The 15,734-nt window shown below is 34.5% G+C and overlaps 4 protein-coding genes across 6 annotated transcripts; 2 read left to right on the top strand and 2 right to left on the bottom strand.

The window, feature by feature from the left end:
- Positions 1 to 2,231: 2,231 nt before the first annotated feature.
- On the bottom strand, positions 2,232 to 2,966 carry LOC17875832. The gene is made up of 2 exons (XM_023787881.1): positions 2,703 to 2,966; positions 2,232 to 2,551 (listed from the first exon to the last, which is right to left on the bottom strand). Exons 1-2 carry the CDS (start codon positions 2,941 to 2,943, stop codon positions 2,382 to 2,384), a joined length of 411 nt encoding a protein of 136 aa, XP_023643649.1. The 5' UTR covers positions 2,944 to 2,966; the 3' UTR covers positions 2,232 to 2,381.
- Positions 2,967 to 5,032: 2,066 nt separating this feature from the next.
- Positions 5,033 to 9,242, top strand: LOC17876716 (probable ADP-ribosylation factor GTPase-activating protein AGD5). The gene is made up of 11 exons (XM_006279474.2): positions 5,033 to 5,261; positions 6,108 to 6,166; positions 6,255 to 6,345; positions 6,747 to 6,801; positions 6,889 to 6,979; positions 7,096 to 7,327; positions 7,578 to 7,779; positions 7,918 to 8,093; positions 8,358 to 8,597; positions 8,714 to 8,790; positions 8,884 to 9,242. Exons 1-11 carry the CDS (start codon positions 5,211 to 5,213, stop codon positions 9,050 to 9,052), a joined length of 1,443 nt encoding a protein of 480 aa, XP_006279536.1. The 5' UTR covers positions 5,033 to 5,210; the 3' UTR covers positions 9,053 to 9,242.
- Positions 9,243 to 11,214: 1,972 nt separating this feature from the next.
- LOC17876681 lies at positions 11,215 to 12,813 on the top strand. The gene is made up of 2 exons (XM_006281580.2): positions 11,215 to 12,121; positions 12,223 to 12,813. The coding sequence occupies exons 1-2, from the start codon at positions 11,500 to 11,502 to the stop codon at positions 12,600 to 12,602; spliced, it is 1,002 nt and encodes a 333-aa protein (XP_006281642.1). The 5' UTR covers positions 11,215 to 11,499; the 3' UTR covers positions 12,603 to 12,813.
- LOC17877221 (cytochrome c-type biogenesis ccda-like chloroplastic protein) lies at positions 12,805 to 15,726 on the bottom strand. Of its 3 annotated transcripts, none has more exons than XM_023782079.1 (12): positions 15,592 to 15,726; positions 15,155 to 15,286; positions 14,967 to 15,025; positions 14,542 to 14,672; positions 14,364 to 14,449; positions 14,221 to 14,252; positions 13,830 to 13,991; positions 13,669 to 13,741; positions 13,464 to 13,564; positions 13,237 to 13,329; positions 13,092 to 13,138; positions 12,805 to 12,998 (listed from the first exon to the last, which is right to left on the bottom strand). In XM_023782079.1, the coding sequence occupies exons 1-12, from the start codon at positions 15,668 to 15,670 to the stop codon at positions 12,923 to 12,925; spliced, it is 1,071 nt and encodes a 356-aa protein (XP_023637847.1). In that variant the 5' UTR covers positions 15,671 to 15,726; the 3' UTR covers positions 12,805 to 12,922. The 3 variants fall into 3 exon arrangements, with proteins under 3 accessions (XP_023637847.1, XP_006280713.1, XP_023637852.1); XM_006280651.2 differs by having other exon boundaries at positions 15,595 to 15,726; XM_023782084.1 differs by having other exon boundaries at positions 15,598 to 15,726.
- Between the last annotated feature and the right edge of the window lie 8 nt (positions 15,727 to 15,734).

Here is a 15,734-nt window from a genome sequence, read left to right as displayed (position 1 = left end):
TATGATATTTATTTAATCATCTCAAATATAACCAACAATCAATGTTAAGCTATATAGACTTGATTATGGCTATAAATAATAAAGACATTATTTAGAAAATATCTTGCTTTATATAATTTTTTTAAATGGCGCGCGTAAGTTCGTTGAATCCACCGTTGCAAACTCGTGGGAGTTCGTTAAATTGACTGTTGCAAACTACTAACTATTCAATAAATCAAAAGTACTTTTATGATATAATAAAATAAATAAAAATTACTAAAGTAAAGTAACCAAAATATTAGATTTTCTGTTTAATGGAATGGTGTTATTTTTTACTTATCTTCTATATAATAATATTTAAATAATTATAAAGACAATTAAAATAAAACACAATATATAGAAAACTAAATTTCAAGTGTTTTATAAACATTTGTACACACACACGCCAGCTATATCTTAGTAAGCTTTACTACATTTGGTTCTTCTTTCTTATCCTGACTTAATATTGATATATTAAATATTAGTTGTGTATTTAGTATTTACTTTAATTATATTATTTTTAATTTTCTATGTTTTGTTTTCTTTCTTTCTTAACTTTCGAAATACTTTATTTTGCAAAAAAAAATACCCACAATGACAATTTAAAATAATGGTTCATCAACTTTTTACAATGGCAGTTTTATACCATTATTGCTGTATATCTTTACTGGCTGATCTCTATGAAACTATTGGTCAAAAATCTCCACATATATTAGTTGTCTATTACTATAAGTAATGGTTTATCACCACATAATACGATTTACTATGTATGTTGATTTAATAGCATTATGAAAATCATTTTGATGTGGCCAACATTACAAATTTTTATAACAATCTATGATTGTAAATAAAGTAGTTTTCAATATAACTTATTCATACAAAATAAGAACTTTTGTTATAAAAAAAAATGGACAATAAACTTTTGTACCACACCACATATCTAAATCAAACATATGTACAAAATATCAATTTCTATTGTTACACACTTGAAAAAAATGGCGAATGTGTACCACAGAAAACGAACTACTCATAAGTTATAATAATGGATGTCTTCTCATATACAAAAAGATCCAATTGAAATCTAGAACCAAGAAACCCCGTTTTAATCACATCTACTGTGATCAGTTGTTAATGTTGATGTCATTAGGAAGAACACTGTGGAAGAAGCCTATATAAGAGATAAAACAACATATTTGATGTTTCAAAATTCAAAACACGACACCATGAATGTCAATATATATGATATGCTCGTCAAATCATTGGAGGTGGTTGACCACATGGTCCTCATCAAGCATTTAGACTAGTACTTCTATACATTCGAAGGTTTAAAATGAAACAATATAAGTCCCACCAAATGCATATATCGATCTGAGACATCTTATTGGACTATAGGAGATTCCCCTTGGATTTCTAGAAAAAGTATTTTAGAGGTTCCAAGACCTTAAATAAGTCTCATCTTCTATCATTAATCTTCCATTATACTTTATGTGGAGACATCTCGCAAACCAAATTATCTAAGTTCGGTTGGAAAACGTAACCCTAGAAAATGAAGTGAAATCCATTCATTTCTTGAAATAGACGATATAGTTGCAAGGTCTATTCCAGGGTTTTGGCAAAATGGAGAATAACAAGCTAAAGTGTTCTTCATAATGTACTATCACGATATATTATACCATATATCAAATTCACACACTTTATAACTTCAATATATAAAATATAACATCCTAATATATAATATTTTGTCAATTTTCCAAGGTAAATGGTAGAAATTCTACAATGTCTCTTTGACAGAAGGGTTTCAAGCAAAACCCAGAGAATCTCTCTAAGACTCGTATCTTTAGAAAAATAAAATTAAGCTTACTAATACTTAGACCGTAACGTCCAAAAATTGATTAATTCATTACAACAATTATGAGATATATGCATTGAAAATTATTGGAAACATTAACAAGTGCCCAAACATGACATTTGAAAGAATGAAAAAACATGAGGTGAACAAAAGCCTCGGTGGCAATAAACTTTCTTAGTTTCTCAATCTATAAAACTTTAATAAATTTTCATACTGAATTATTATTTATATTTATGAAGTTCTAAAAAAACAAAATTTTAACCTGTTGTAAATGTGCCATATGTCAAGAAACGTTTCTCTTTTTTTCAACTTTTGTCTTACTTTATTATTATTTTTTGTTTTCTTTGATTGGTGAAAACTCTTGTAAGAAAAACAATGGACGGAGATGTTCTTGATTACTTCAAACTGAAGATGGAATACTACATGATGTAAAGAAAACTGAAAAACTCAAAGAAGACATAAACGATAAATCAATAATCACGACCCAAATCTTCTTCTAGGTGATGCTTATCTCTCATGATGATCTCTTTCTTTTTGTTGCAACTCCTTCCCATGTCTTCCTTATTTCCTTGTTCTTCTTCTTTGGGATGAGACTATCCGCTATTTTCTTCTTTCTCTCTTCGGCTGATTTCTTCTTTCTCTCTGAGATGAGAGTTTTCGACTGAGTAGAACCCGAACCATTCTCTTGTAAAACAAACAAATCAAGACAAAGATATTAGTGTTTTGATGACGTGCAACAAGAACAAGATCAATGTTTCTAGCTAGTGATTGAACCAAGCATGTAATTTCCAGTAGTAAAATAGTATATAGCCTAAACACAAGAGGGTGCACGTACGGGAGTTATCATTTTCATGGTTCTGCTGCTGCATCTCCACTTTTTGGTTCTCCTCCTTGTGGGTGGTTCGGTGACCGCCAAGGGCATGAGGGGTTGGGAACGCTCCCTTGCACGAAAGACAGATGTAGATCTTACTATTATACGGAGGTGGATTTTTTACTGACTCCTTCTCCTCCACGGCCTCCACGGCACTTTTGAGTTTTTGGTCATGTTTGTGTGGGGTGGAGCTTGAAGAAGCCATAAGATAAATTTGTGAGAGTTAGAAATGAGGTCTTATCTCTTTTGTGGATTTAGACAAAGGGTGAGAGGCTATTTATTGAGAGGGTTAATTAGTGTGTGTGTTTAACTCTTATAAAGGTATGAAATCTCCAAGGGCAAAAGATATTTATCGAAAGTTTAATACCATAAAACAACTTTGTATTCAAAGTTTCATTAAAAAAAAAAGTTGTGTCGTCTTTCTGACTCTTCTAGACTTCAATATGATAATGTTCTCTAAAAACTAAAACGATATTTCATGTGTGCAAAATACACCACTTTTAGTTATACAATTCAATTTTCACTCAATTTTTGTCTTCCAAAGTAATTGTTTTGTGTGAACCATGTACCAATATGCTTTGCATAATCTGAAATTTATTTTACTCACTTCAAATATAACCATCTGTAAATGTTACATTAGACGTGATTATGAGTCAAAAGTGTAAAAGTTAATCCAAATACTCTTTTTTATATATATCTTTAAAAGTGCCGTGATTGAGTTCGTTAAATCGACCGTTGCTGGCTACTAACTCTTCAAGTTCGTTAAATCGATCATAGCAAATTATTAACTCTTCAAGTTCGTTAAATGGACCGTTGCAAACTATTAACTTTTCAAGAAATTAAGTGTTATTTTTTCTTGATACCATATATATCTATATTAACTAATATGTTAAAATAAATTAACATTAATAAATCACGTAACAGTGTTCACAATATATGTATTTTAATTTTAATTTTAATATATATATATATATATATATATATATGTACTCTATTTTCAATTTTAGTGTGTGAAGTTATTTTTTCAATTATTATTTAAATATATAATTTAATAATTGCAAATAGGTACAAAAAAAACATTAACGCACTATATAGAAAATTAATTTTTGAAGCGTTTCATAAGCCTTGTACTTACACACTACAGATATGTCTTAGTCAAATGTAGTAAAGCTGTCATTATATTAATATATATTACTTTCTATGTTTTCTTCTGTTTTTTTCTTAATCTCTTTTCTACTTTCTATATACTTAGGAAAAAAATCCATATAATGACAATTTAAAATGATGGTGTGCATGAAATTTAAATATTACTTTCTATGCTTTTTTCTTTTATTTCTTTTTAACTTCCTATATGTACTTAGGAAACAAATACATACCAATTAAATAATTGTGCATGAACTTTAAAGAATGGGCTCAATAACACCATGTTTCTCTTTTAGTGGCCCATTGAAATTTAACAATTGGACAAATATTTCCAACATACATCATTTTGATTAAACTATTCTTTGTTATGCAAACCTTAGGTATAGTTCCACGTTCGTGAAATCACTTGGTTTAGAGCTGGCTAGAGGCAGGCCACTTTCATATTGGAATAATAGTTTTCTTTAGGTTTATTCACACATACACAACGCATTATATAGTACCTAATAACACCCATTAAATTGCATTGTTTAAAATGAAAATTTTGGTGTTGGTTGGTAGAGTCATCACATCAAATAAAAATCTTAGTAGTTAAATTATCTCTTTGTTCCATAAAGATCACATAAATAAACAACGAAATTGGAATCAATACAACAACAACTCCAAAATGGATACAGACATAACAGGTGAGATGGCCATGTGATTTTTTTCCCCATCTCCAACCTTATATGACCAATAAGTAAAAACACTTAACCGCCAAATAAACCGATCTTATAATATATCATTTGGTTTCCAGTAAATTTTTGTTATATGTTTGTAAATATGTAGTTAAACAAGTATAAAATATCATCGATTTACTAACACATAAAATTATTTATACAAAGAAAAAACAATTTGTTAAAGTTTACTAATTTTAAAACATCAAACTTTACATAATAAAATTTTAGTATAATCAAAACAAAGCTAAACCGAACTAAATAAACTGATTTGAGAGTTTAGGATTGAACCGAAACAAAGCTAAACCGAACCAAATTCAATTGTGAAATCGAATATTGTAAACCAAGTACCATAATCTGAACGGTCCAAAAGTATTGACCCCATCTGTCTCTCTTAGTCGCTCGTTCTGAAAGGGGCAAAGAAAAAGGATTTTTAATTTTTCTTCTCGAGAGGAAGAAGAAGAAGAAGAAAGAGAGATATTGAAGAGCGCTGAAGGCGGAAAAGACTGTTTTGACCTTGTCGTCTCCGTAGATCATTTTTTTTCTTCAGCTCTTCTTCTTCCTCTTTCGTTTCCCGATTCTTCTCCTTCTTCGGATTTTTATTATCTAATCCGAAATGAACGAGAAAGCCAACGTCTCTAAGGAGCTTAATGCCCGCCATAGAAAGGTCTCGAATCTCTCTTCTCTCTCTCTTTTTTTGCCTCCGAGATTTGTGGATTTGTGGTCATATATGTGAATTTGGTTCCCAACGAGATTGGTTAATGATCGGTGATCGATCCTGTATTTGGTACGATCTCAATTCGATTGGATCTGTGTGTTTAGCAGCCACTGTTCTTCAATTTCGTTGTTTTTTTTTGGAGTTAGGAGATGTTTCTGGTGTCTTTGTGTCGCCGATCTCTCGCCTTTTCGTTCGTTTGAGCTTAGGATTATGATTTATCAGCAGCGAAATGAGTTTATCTATTTCGATTTGTTGTTTATAACCGATCACGATCGGGTTTTTGAATTTCTGATTGTTCTATATTCATCGTCGGCTTATTGAATGTTTTAGTTTCATGGAGCTTGAATTATTGTGCTTTAGTATACGAATTCGTTTTCCATCGCTTGATTTTAGAAAGAATCGAATAGAGGGATCGAAGGATTTTAGCGTCACTTGGATTTTCAAAAATTTTAGTAGTCTTTGAGTTATTTTCGTGTAGAAACTATTGGTTTTAGTTGGGATAGCTTTGTGGGCTTGGTGATGCATATATGTATTAGGAATGATGCATCTCAAGTCTTTGAGAACTTCATTGACGTAGTTTATCTCCTACCTGTGGCTGCAATGAAAAATACATATATGTTTTGGTTCATTTTGGTTTGTTAAACATATCAATTCTGATAATTTTGAAGTTTTCTTGATAGTCTGTAATTTTTATGTGCAGATTCTTCTTTATGTTTTGCCACTTAAGAGTATTCTTTTCGTGTATATAGTCTATTGCTTGAATATTCACTTGACTTTGGTGCTACTTATTTCCAGATTCTTGAAGGGCTTCTTAAACATCCAGAGAACAGAGAATGTGCTGACTGCAAAACAAAGTATGGTTTTGTAGCTGATGTGAATTATTAGCATTGTTATGCTAGTTCATTTATTAATATCGCTAATACTATTCCACTTGCTTTGCAGAGGTCCAAGATGGGCTAGTGTTAATTTAGGTATCTTTATCTGCATGCAATGTTCTGGGATCCACAGGAGTCTCGGGGTACACATATCGAAGGTAGGCTCTCAGTTTCCTTTCTACATTTGTTTTCTTGATGCTGAATTTTAAACGAAAGCTCAGATATTAATTTGATGGATAACTCATTCCATTTGGCTCAATTTCTCTGGACAAATTTTTTCTACTCGGTTTTTAAATTTACATTTTCATCTTGTAATTTCCATCACAAGAGCTGAAAATTCTGACATGAATGCATTAAATCTCCTCACCTTCTTTTGAGGCCAATGTCGTCTATCCAGTTTACAAACGAACATAAGCAATTCTGTACAAAGTTACATGATTAGGTTTCACCCTCTGATTTTTGTATGGGACGGGTCCTTCTTGTCAAGTAGATGTTAACCATAGCAGCACAAGCTACTTATCTTTTCTACCAAAACGTCTGAGTGTGCTGATGGGTGCAGGTTCGATCTGCCACTCTAGACACATGGCTCCCCGAGCAGGTTGCATTTATACAGTGTAAGTGTCATTCAAACTTAATGCTCTATGGCTGATTCATGGGTTGGTTACGCCATGTAAAGTGTATAATCTTTTATTTACATGCAGCAATGGGAAATGAGAAAGCAAATAGTTACTGGGAAGCAGAGCTACCCCCAAACTATGATAGAGTTGGAATTGAGAATTTCATACGGGCAAAGTATGTATCTCTCTTTTCATTGTACAAACGTTTCAGTTAGTTCCACCTTATTGAATTGTCTATCTTTCTATTCATATGGACGCCGAAATCATTCTTGTAACATATGTCTTTTCTAGGTATGAAGAGAAGAGATGGGTTTCTAGAGTGGAAAAGGCTAGATCACCCCCTAGAGTCGAGCAGGAACGGCGGAAATCTGTGGAGAGAAGTGGTCCTGGATATGAGCAAGGGCACAATAGTAGTCCTGTAAATTTGTTTGAGGAGAGGAAAACTATTCCAGCATCTAGAACAAGAAATAATGTTGCTGCAACGAGGATAAGTCTTCCCGTACCTCACCAAGGACCCAGTCAGGTACCAAACATACTTCGCTGAAGATCTGTATAACTAGACAGCTGTACCTTTAGTTACAATCCGTATTCCTTGATCTTATATAATAATCTTAGGTTATCAGCTATGAGATCATCATATTTTTCAACTCATATGAAGCTGTCAGATTATTATTTAACTCACTTAGGTTTTAGGGCCTCAAAATCTATCAATGCCACTTTCTAACAGTGTCTGAAGCCTGGTTTTTCTGATACATGATGCTAAAAAACTACAGGTTCTAAAGCCACAGCAGAAAATGGAGTTTGCAGCTGCTCCAGTGGAGACAGAGAAACAAGCAGTAAATGTTGCACCAGCATCAGATCCTCCAAAGGTGGATTTTGCTACTGATCTCTTCAACATGCTATCAATGGATGATTCGACTACAAATACCTCAGACGCAACTCCGGCTGATGATAACTCATGGGCTGGCTTTCAGTGTATGTATCTATCTAGCATGTGCATAACTTCACATTGTGACACATTTTTCCTATACTTGTTAATTTTTTATGTTAATCGTTCTTCTCTTGACAATGCTTTGGAGTAATATATCAAATTTCTGAATCTTAAAATTGTAGCGGCTGGAAGTGGTCAAACAGCAGAGAAAATTGTCACAGCGAAGCCTGATGAGAGCAGCTCTCCTCCAGCTCCAGCTACTGGGATTGAGGATTTGTTTAAAGACACACCTAATTTAACTTCCCAACAAGCACCACAAAAAGATGTGAAAGGCGATATCATGAGCCTATTTGAGAAGGTAAATGCGTAGTCAATTATATACTCTCTTCACATTTACTTAATTACTTCTTTGTTGGGTCTACCTACCTTCCTACTGATATTTAGCTTCCAAGTTTCTTTTTTGTATGGCTATTTAACTTGCAAGTTACAAAGATAGCGACTGATTTTTTCAACATAGATCCTTTGATTTGTCTCATTTTCACTTACTATGATAAGAAATGGACATTTGAAATTCCAGACCAAAGTCAAGTGATATAACTGTGTGTGTTCCATTTGTTTACAGACAAATATAGTGTCGCCTTTTGCCATGCATCAGCAACAAGTTGCTATGCTCGCTCAGCAGCAAGCCCTTTACATGGCTGCAGCAAAAGCTGCAGGAGGCACTCCAAACGGCGTGAATCAACAAGCTGTTGCTAATGCTCTTAACTTGGCTTCTGCAAATTGGTCAAACACTGCTGGCTACCAGATCCCCGGAATGACTAACCCAGCAGGTGGTCAAGCTGATCTCCATAAACTTATGCAAGTAAGATTTTCCCCTTTGCTTTTTTTTTTTTATAGCAAAATCTATATTACCATTGACTAAGCTCTTACAAAATACTCACCAATTCTTGCTTCTCTGTTATCTCACCATAACTTTAGAACATGAACATGAACGCAAACATGAACATGAGACCTGCGCAACCGCAAGAGAACACTCTACAATACCCGTCATCCAGGTATGTACCCAACAATGCTGCATCTCCTAAGATTAGCAAAACTGCTTAACCTAACTCTCACATTTATCTTTTGGTTGTTATTACTGATGCCAGTTTCTACACAATGGGCCAAGCTAATCCGGCAAACGGTATGACCCCAAACTCAACCGGTAAACCTCAGTCATCATCCGCAGCACAACCAACAAGCACCACACCATCTTCACAATCAGGCAAAGACTTCGATTTCTCTTCCTTGATGGATGGAATGTTCACAAAACATTGATCAAGAGAGAGAGTTTTCTGAATTCGCCTGTCATCTTTGTTTTAAATTTGAAGAACCAAAAAGAATATATATATACAATCATCTCTTGACAGTTTCTCTGTTAAACACAATTTTTTTCACTTTTTATTTCGAACTGTGTTGTAGCACCCAGGCTTTGATTTATATGATTTTTTACTCGATTGCTGAAAGAGTAATAGATGTTTTATATAATTCTTGTGAAGAAAGAAAAATGATATTTATCCATTACGTTAATTGTGACCGCCACAAATCGTGGATTTTGTTCTCCTCCACATACGAGTTTATCAGATAATGTATATAAAATAATATACATACGAGTTTATCTTGATACATTTTTCGATTGTTTTAGACATAATTTTTTTATTGTCTGTTTGAGAACTTCAGTGGACCAGAAAACACATATTTCTAGAACATATAAACGTAACATGCAAATATTTAATTAGTTAAACCAAACAAAATATGTATACATCGAGTTTGTGACATACCAATTTTTTTGGAATGAAGCAAAACAAAAGAAACGGTTCGAAAAGCCTCCGAAACAGAAACAAATTAGTCCACCTTTATTGGTAAGATCAATAAAGGCGACGTGTTGATATTGAACTTGTTTCTTGTTATGGACGGCTCTTTTAGCGTTTATAAAGGTTCGAGTTTGGCATTATCGGGCTTTGGTCAAATGGCTTAAAGCTCATCCTCCTCCTCCTCCTCCTCCACCACAAGTTATTGTGTACCTCCCACTAGCCAACCTTTGTTTACCTTTTTGGTTACAAGATGTTTATTAGAAAGAACTCGTTAACCAATTCTATCCTGGACAAGCTTTTGAAAGAGTCTTTATACAAGCAATCCCTATACCGTACGTACTTATGATATGTTAAAATCTTGATAAATCTTTAGTGTAAATTGTAAAACTATAAAATCTACAAAGACACAAATTTCAAATCCTCTCGTGATAGCAAAGTTAGATTAGATCTTGAAGTTGATAGAAATCAATTTTTTCATTGTATTTGTTAATATTATTTATCTTGCATTTTTGTTTTCGTAACGTATATAGACAATGATCTAATACAAACATAAAATATACAACACATGAAAACCACGCAGGACGTTAGCCTTACTCATTTGGGTTATTATAACAAAAAATACCATGTCGGACTTGTACCGACCTTAGGGCATAAGTTTGAAGTTCGAGTTCTATAGTACACATAGAGGATAGAGCCATAATGCATAAATAGATCAATCAGCATCAAGTACAAAAATCCAAAATGGTCGGTAGAACTTTGTTGTGCTTGTTGACCCGTAACGCTCTACGCTATCTTTCGTGAGTTTGAATTGTCAAATCAAATCTACTATTAATATAAGCACTGATAAGCAAAACAAAATTGAACGTTTAGAAATTGAGAACGATGTTTACGTATGCTAATGCATCTATCTCTATTATTTTCATTTAAGATCTGCATGCATGTCCTTATCTAAAGCATTATTCACATACATCATAATTCGCATTCTCACTCTGAATTTTCAACTATTTAATTTTTACAATGTCAATGAAAAATTGGCCTACACTACCTAAAAAACCTAGCTCAATACAGTAGTAATTACTTTATATTCGTTTCATTTCCAAAATCAATTATTGTAACTTAAGGAATTGTATTGAGTCGAACATGCTTAAAAAAATTCTAGAGTTGGTATAAAGGTAAAGAATACAATAGTAAAAATTAAATCCCTAATTTCTATTGTGTAACCTCTAAATCTCTAATATATAATTTAATCTTCCTATTTTAAAAATATTATTCGGATTTCAGTTTTATATGGTATCAGAGCAAACGATACTTTAACCTTTTTTTTAAAAAAAGATATCGAGCTGTTAACTCAATTTTTTCAAAATTTCTCTATATAATGTTGATAATTTTAGATAAAATTCAAAGAAGTTATTATGATTTTTTAAAATATAAAATTCTATGTTATTTCATTCATCAATACCATATAAATTCTTCGAAACACTTACAAATCATTAAAAAAACCAATATTACTTGAAGTTAGAAAAAGAAAAAAAACGGTACGACTCTCAATACATAAAAATATTACTCACATCTCTCACTCCATACATAAAATAATTACATTACTTCTATTGTCAAAAAAAATATTGTTGCAAATGTTAGGCGAGCTATATTATTTTATTGACATACAAACTTCGAACGAAAGCATCAAAAACCCAACACGACACGTGTCACTCAGATAAGCCTCCATCACCACACCATCTGTAATAGGCCCACCGATGATTCTGTTTAAAAGGCCCATACAACACGGACCACATTTTAAAAAAATTTCTCTGTATATAAATACAGATCTCACAATTTTATTTTATAATTTTGTAGATAAGAACCATCACCACCGAACTAAAACACAATTTTGAAATTCCCGAAGCCAATTCAATGCCTCTTCTCCTCCATACCTCTTCCTCTTCCTTCAACACGAAGGTTATCACCGCCGTTATCGCCGGTGTTTTTACTGTCGCGACGGCGGTGGTTTTCACCGTTCCTTCCATTTCGCATTTCGTTGTTTCTTCCTTTCCGATCATCATCTACGATAACACCGTCTTCCTCTTGAAACCACCGTATCTTTACTTAGTCATCAACTGTATCATCGTCTCCATCGTCGCTACTTCTAAGCTCACTCATCATAAATCATCTTCCTCCGTTGATGATTCTGAGATCTCGGGGCTAGTAGTGACGCCGGTACTTGTACCGGTTCAGTTACCACCTTCTTCTGATATCGATACCGGTTTTTTAAACGTGGTTCATGATGCTTCTGATTATACCGGATTCGTTGAGAAAACCGATCCGCCGGTTGATCAGACGGTTGAAGAGAGTCTGAAGTTTCCAGGAGTCGTTCCTGAAATCCAGAAGACGGAGATGTCGAAACCGAGTAGTGATTCGCCGGAACCGGAGAAGGTAAAACCAAAATACGATTCGCCGGAGATTTCGATTTTGAAGCATAGTACGAGAAAACCGCCGAGAGTCAACCAGCAAAAACCGCTTAAATCTAGTTCAGAAGGTTATAATTTGAATTTCGGGTTAAAGTTTCATCCGGTTAGGGGTATGAATCGTAAATTGAAGGGATGAGCTTTAACCGGTTTAATTTTTTTTTTTGGTCAGGTGGGAGTAAAAAGTCGGCGGCGTTGGGAGTAACAAAGCCACCGAGGAGGCAAGACACGCTGGAGACGACGTGGAAGAAGATAACGGAAGGACGTTCTACGCCGTTAACAAAGCACTTGACTAAATCCGACACGTGGCAAGAAAGAGGTCACGTGCCGGAGAACAAGAAGAAGAAGAAGGAGAAGATGACCAAGTCCGAGAATTTAAATGCCACCGCGGAGGAGAAGCTGCTGCTGAAACGCGAGCCGTCGCCGGGGCAGGAGGAGCTGAATCGGCGCGTGGAAGCGTTTATTAAGAAGTTTAACGAAGAGATGAGATTGCAAAGATTAGAATCTTTGGCTAAATATAACGAAATGGTTAATGGAGGGACTCGTTTGTAATATTTTCGTGTTTTTTAGCTTAGTTGTCGTCGGTGAAGGAGAAAATGACGGCACAGTCGCAAAAGTTGACTTTGACTTCTTTTGGAGAACCACCACACTTTAGAGAGAACAAATTTCAAAAATAATGCAAAATTGTGTTATTTATGATTGTTTATGTTTCTGGGCGTTGAAAATGATATGTGAACAGTAGTGACTACTGAAGTGATCGAAACTATTGTTTTCTTTTAGTATTGTAAAATTACATCTATACACAATACTTTATATATACTTGTTACAACACTTCTTCTGGTAGAAGACTGAGTAATGTAGATGAAAAATACTTACATGACCATAGAAGCAGCAGGGCAAAGCCTATCTAAGAAAGTATACAAACCTCCTCCAAGTAGAAGAGCACCACTGGACCAAATAACATATAGAAAAAAATGGAACCGAGTTTAGTGAATTATAAAACTAGAATCATTTATAGCTGTACAATGCTTTTAACATTACCTTATGGGATTGATCCATGCAGAGACCTTTCGCAAAGAAAGTAAGCTCTGGAGAAGAAATTTCAAGACCAAGAGTAAATACGCAGTTTCATCACATTAACTAGGAAATTTTGCGTTTCAGTATTTTGTGAATAAAGATAACTAACCTGTAAAGCTCCGGCAAAAGAAGCAGCAACGATGAGTGGAGCAACGTAACCTGTTGTATAGGTTAGTAGTAAGCTTCCACCAATGAATGGATCCTGTTTTTTTTTTACAACCATTATATTATCCATATCAGCTTTTTGCTTAACTTGAACCGTTTCTTAACTAGCTCTCTCATATTCATACTTGAGGTAATAACATTTCAAATGGAAGGAGATAAAAACGGAGTTACCCTGGAAGTAGCCACGTAGCCAAGAAGGGTGGCTAGAACTGGAGTACTACAAGGTGAGGCAGCAAGTGCGAATGTGAGACCGGCTAGATATGCTTGTACGCCTAACAGAACATTTTGTTTCTGAAGTTTAAGAAATCGCAGAAAAAAGTATGGGATGGTTTAATATCTAAAAAGCCATGAAAGATTTGTGTCTTAGGAGGTTTACTAGATGGGAAGTTTGCTGCTGCGGCACGAGGATCAAAGTTGTTAAAGAAAGATGGAAGCTGAAGTTCGATTATCTGTAAGAAGAGAGGAACCACATTGTGTTAGACATTGCCATTTCAAAATGATGCAATACGAACAGGATATTGATTGTAACAAAATTACCTCAAGGAGATTGAGACCCATTACAATAGCTAGACCAGATGCAGCTACTGGTAATCCTTGCCCTATTTGTCCATAGGCTTTTCCCGCAAAAGAAGCTACAATCCCAAGAAGTGCTAAGGTAGTAGCTAATCCCAGAGCGAATGCAACTGTATCTCCAATAACCTAAATGCATGGAGAACTGAAGGTCACTAAAATACTACTATAACTGTGAATAAATACGTGTTGCATTTCAGTAGGGGATGAGTCTACTGTTCCTTTAAGGCAGCTTTGATTTGTTTAAAAGAACTCGAATTTTACTTCTTTAACATTTTGTTATACTGCAAAGACAATTTTCAACCAACTCCTAACACGACAGCTTTTATCTAGAAATCTGATCAGAAGAGTCACTAACCTGACCTCTGCTTTTGCCAGACCCAAATGCACCTATATGTCACAGCCATATTAAAGACAGGTGAGGAAAGAATTAGAACATCAAACTAAGACTGTACAATAACTAGTGTGAGAAATGTAAAATCTAGAGACAAGTTATCATACCAATGTAACCAAGTGTCAAAGGCAGAACACTGAGTGTACATGGAGACAAACTTGTCACAAGGCCTGCCCCAAATATTACTGCCAAACTACAACAGGGATACATTAGTAGAATAGCCAGAGAACTCAATGGTCAAAATCTCAGAAATGCGTGCATTGAGAGAAAACTGGAGAAACAAACCTTGTTACACTAAGAGCTGATAGCTGATCTTGAACAGCTTCGTTAGCCTGTTGGTTAGCAGAATACAAGAAGTTTCCGACCGAATCTCCAAGGCTTCCTTCAGCCAAGATGTAAAGGGAAGTGGCTTGATCCTGTCTTAACGGGAAATTAGTTTCTGATTTTACAAGCAAATAGTAAAACTAATGGTCCAAAGTACAAGAATCTCATGGCAGAAAAAGCATATGCGCAAATTTTTTCCAAACAAAATTATTGAGATCTAACCCCTAAACAAGATCCAAGGAGAAGAGTAAAAAAACACTACTTTAGATATTCTCAATAAACTATTCAAATTAAGATGTGGAATCAAATTGAACTAGCCTTTAGTAACGAAAACCAACGAAGATCACAAACAATCTAAAAAGATTACAATGAAGCTCTCAACTTACCAAGACAATCATCTTCAAGTCTGCAGCCTTTGCTGAGCTAAGAGTTACCAAGTTTGCCACTGGAAAACCAATACAAAATATTTTAGGTGTTCATGATCAGATGAATTTAGACTCAGCATCATCAATAGTGCTTTCTACTAAAAAAAATTTCCGGTTCAATGATAAAAGAGTAGGAGATTACACCTTACCTCCTAAACCACTACTAAGCATCGCAATTTTAATACTTGAGCTCTCTTTCCTCAGTAAAGAAACAGGATCAGACCTTAAACTTCTCCCTCTCTCAAGTTCATTATTCTTGGTAGCACGAACCCATCTTTTCTCTGTAGTCCACAGGGAAAAAAAACTCAAATTACAAAGAGAATACGAATTAGACGAATTAGACGAAGGAGAAGGAGATAACATAACATGTGGTAGCTGAAATGACAACAAGACTTGTGTGATTTAACCAAATTCTCTTCACCCATCCGAATTCAAAACACACAAATTCCAACACTAATACAAAAATAACCATGCGAAGAACAACACATCATCTTCAATCAAATTCCCAAATTATAAAAACCCAGATTACCATCACCAACAATCAAATTCCCTTATTTTAAGTTTTGATTGGGAAAAAAAAACTCACTACCACCATGATTGAGTCTACAGCTCGAGAATCCACCGACGAAACCACCGGTGATGCATCGGTTCACACTCAGATTCATGGCTCCCTCCCAGATAAGCCTCCGTCGTCGTTAAACGGTACTCTCTCTCTCTCTCTCGCTTCAG

This window comes from Capsella rubella, unplaced genomic scaffold, assembly GCF_000375325.1.
Source record: "Capsella rubella cultivar Monte Gargano unplaced genomic scaffold, Caprub1_0 scaffold_8, whole genome shotgun sequence".
NCBI classification, from domain to species: Eukaryota; Viridiplantae; Streptophyta; class Magnoliopsida; order Brassicales; family Brassicaceae; genus Capsella; species Capsella rubella.
Note: the sequence above shows the minus strand (reverse complement) of the source record. Positions and strands in the feature narration are given on the sequence as shown.

Coding starts and splice junctions, on each gene's coding strand:
- LOC17876716 (XM_006279474.2), top strand. CDS start 5,211: ATGAACGAGAAAGCCAACGTCTCTAAGGAGCTTAATGCCCGCCATAGA. Junction 6,167..6,254: donor TGTGCTGACTGCAAAACAAA/GTATGGTTTTGT, acceptor CTTGCTTTGCAG/AGGTCCAAGATGGGCTAGTG. Junction 7,328..7,577: donor CTCACCAAGGACCCAGTCAG/GTACCAAACATA, acceptor AAAAAACTACAG/GTTCTAAAGCCACAGCAGAA.
- LOC17875832 (XM_023787881.1), bottom strand. CDS start 2,943: ATGGCTTCTTCAAGCTCCACCCCACACAAACATGACCAAAAACTCAAA. Junction 2,552..2,702: donor CCATGAAAATGATAACTCCC/GTACGTGCACCC, acceptor TTGTTTTACAAG/AGAATGGTTCGGGTTCTACT.
- LOC17876681 (XM_006281580.2), top strand. CDS start 11,500: ATGCCTCTTCTCCTCCATACCTCTTCCTCTTCCTTCAACACGAAGGTT. Junction 12,122..12,222: donor GCTTAAATCTAGTTCAGAAG/GTTATAATTTGA, acceptor TTTTTTGGTCAG/GTGGGAGTAAAAAGTCGGCG.
- LOC17877221 (XM_023782079.1), bottom strand. CDS start 15,670: ATGAATCTGAGTGTGAACCGATGCATCACCGGTGGTTTCGTCGGTGGA. Junction 14,450..14,541: donor TCAGCTCTTAGTGTAACAAG/GTTTGTTTCTCC, acceptor TCCCTGTTGTAG/TTTGGCAGTAATATTTGGGG. Junction 13,565..13,668: donor AGCAGCAAACTTCCCATCTA/GTAAACCTCCTA, acceptor ATGTTCTGTTAG/GCGTACAAGCATATCTAGCC.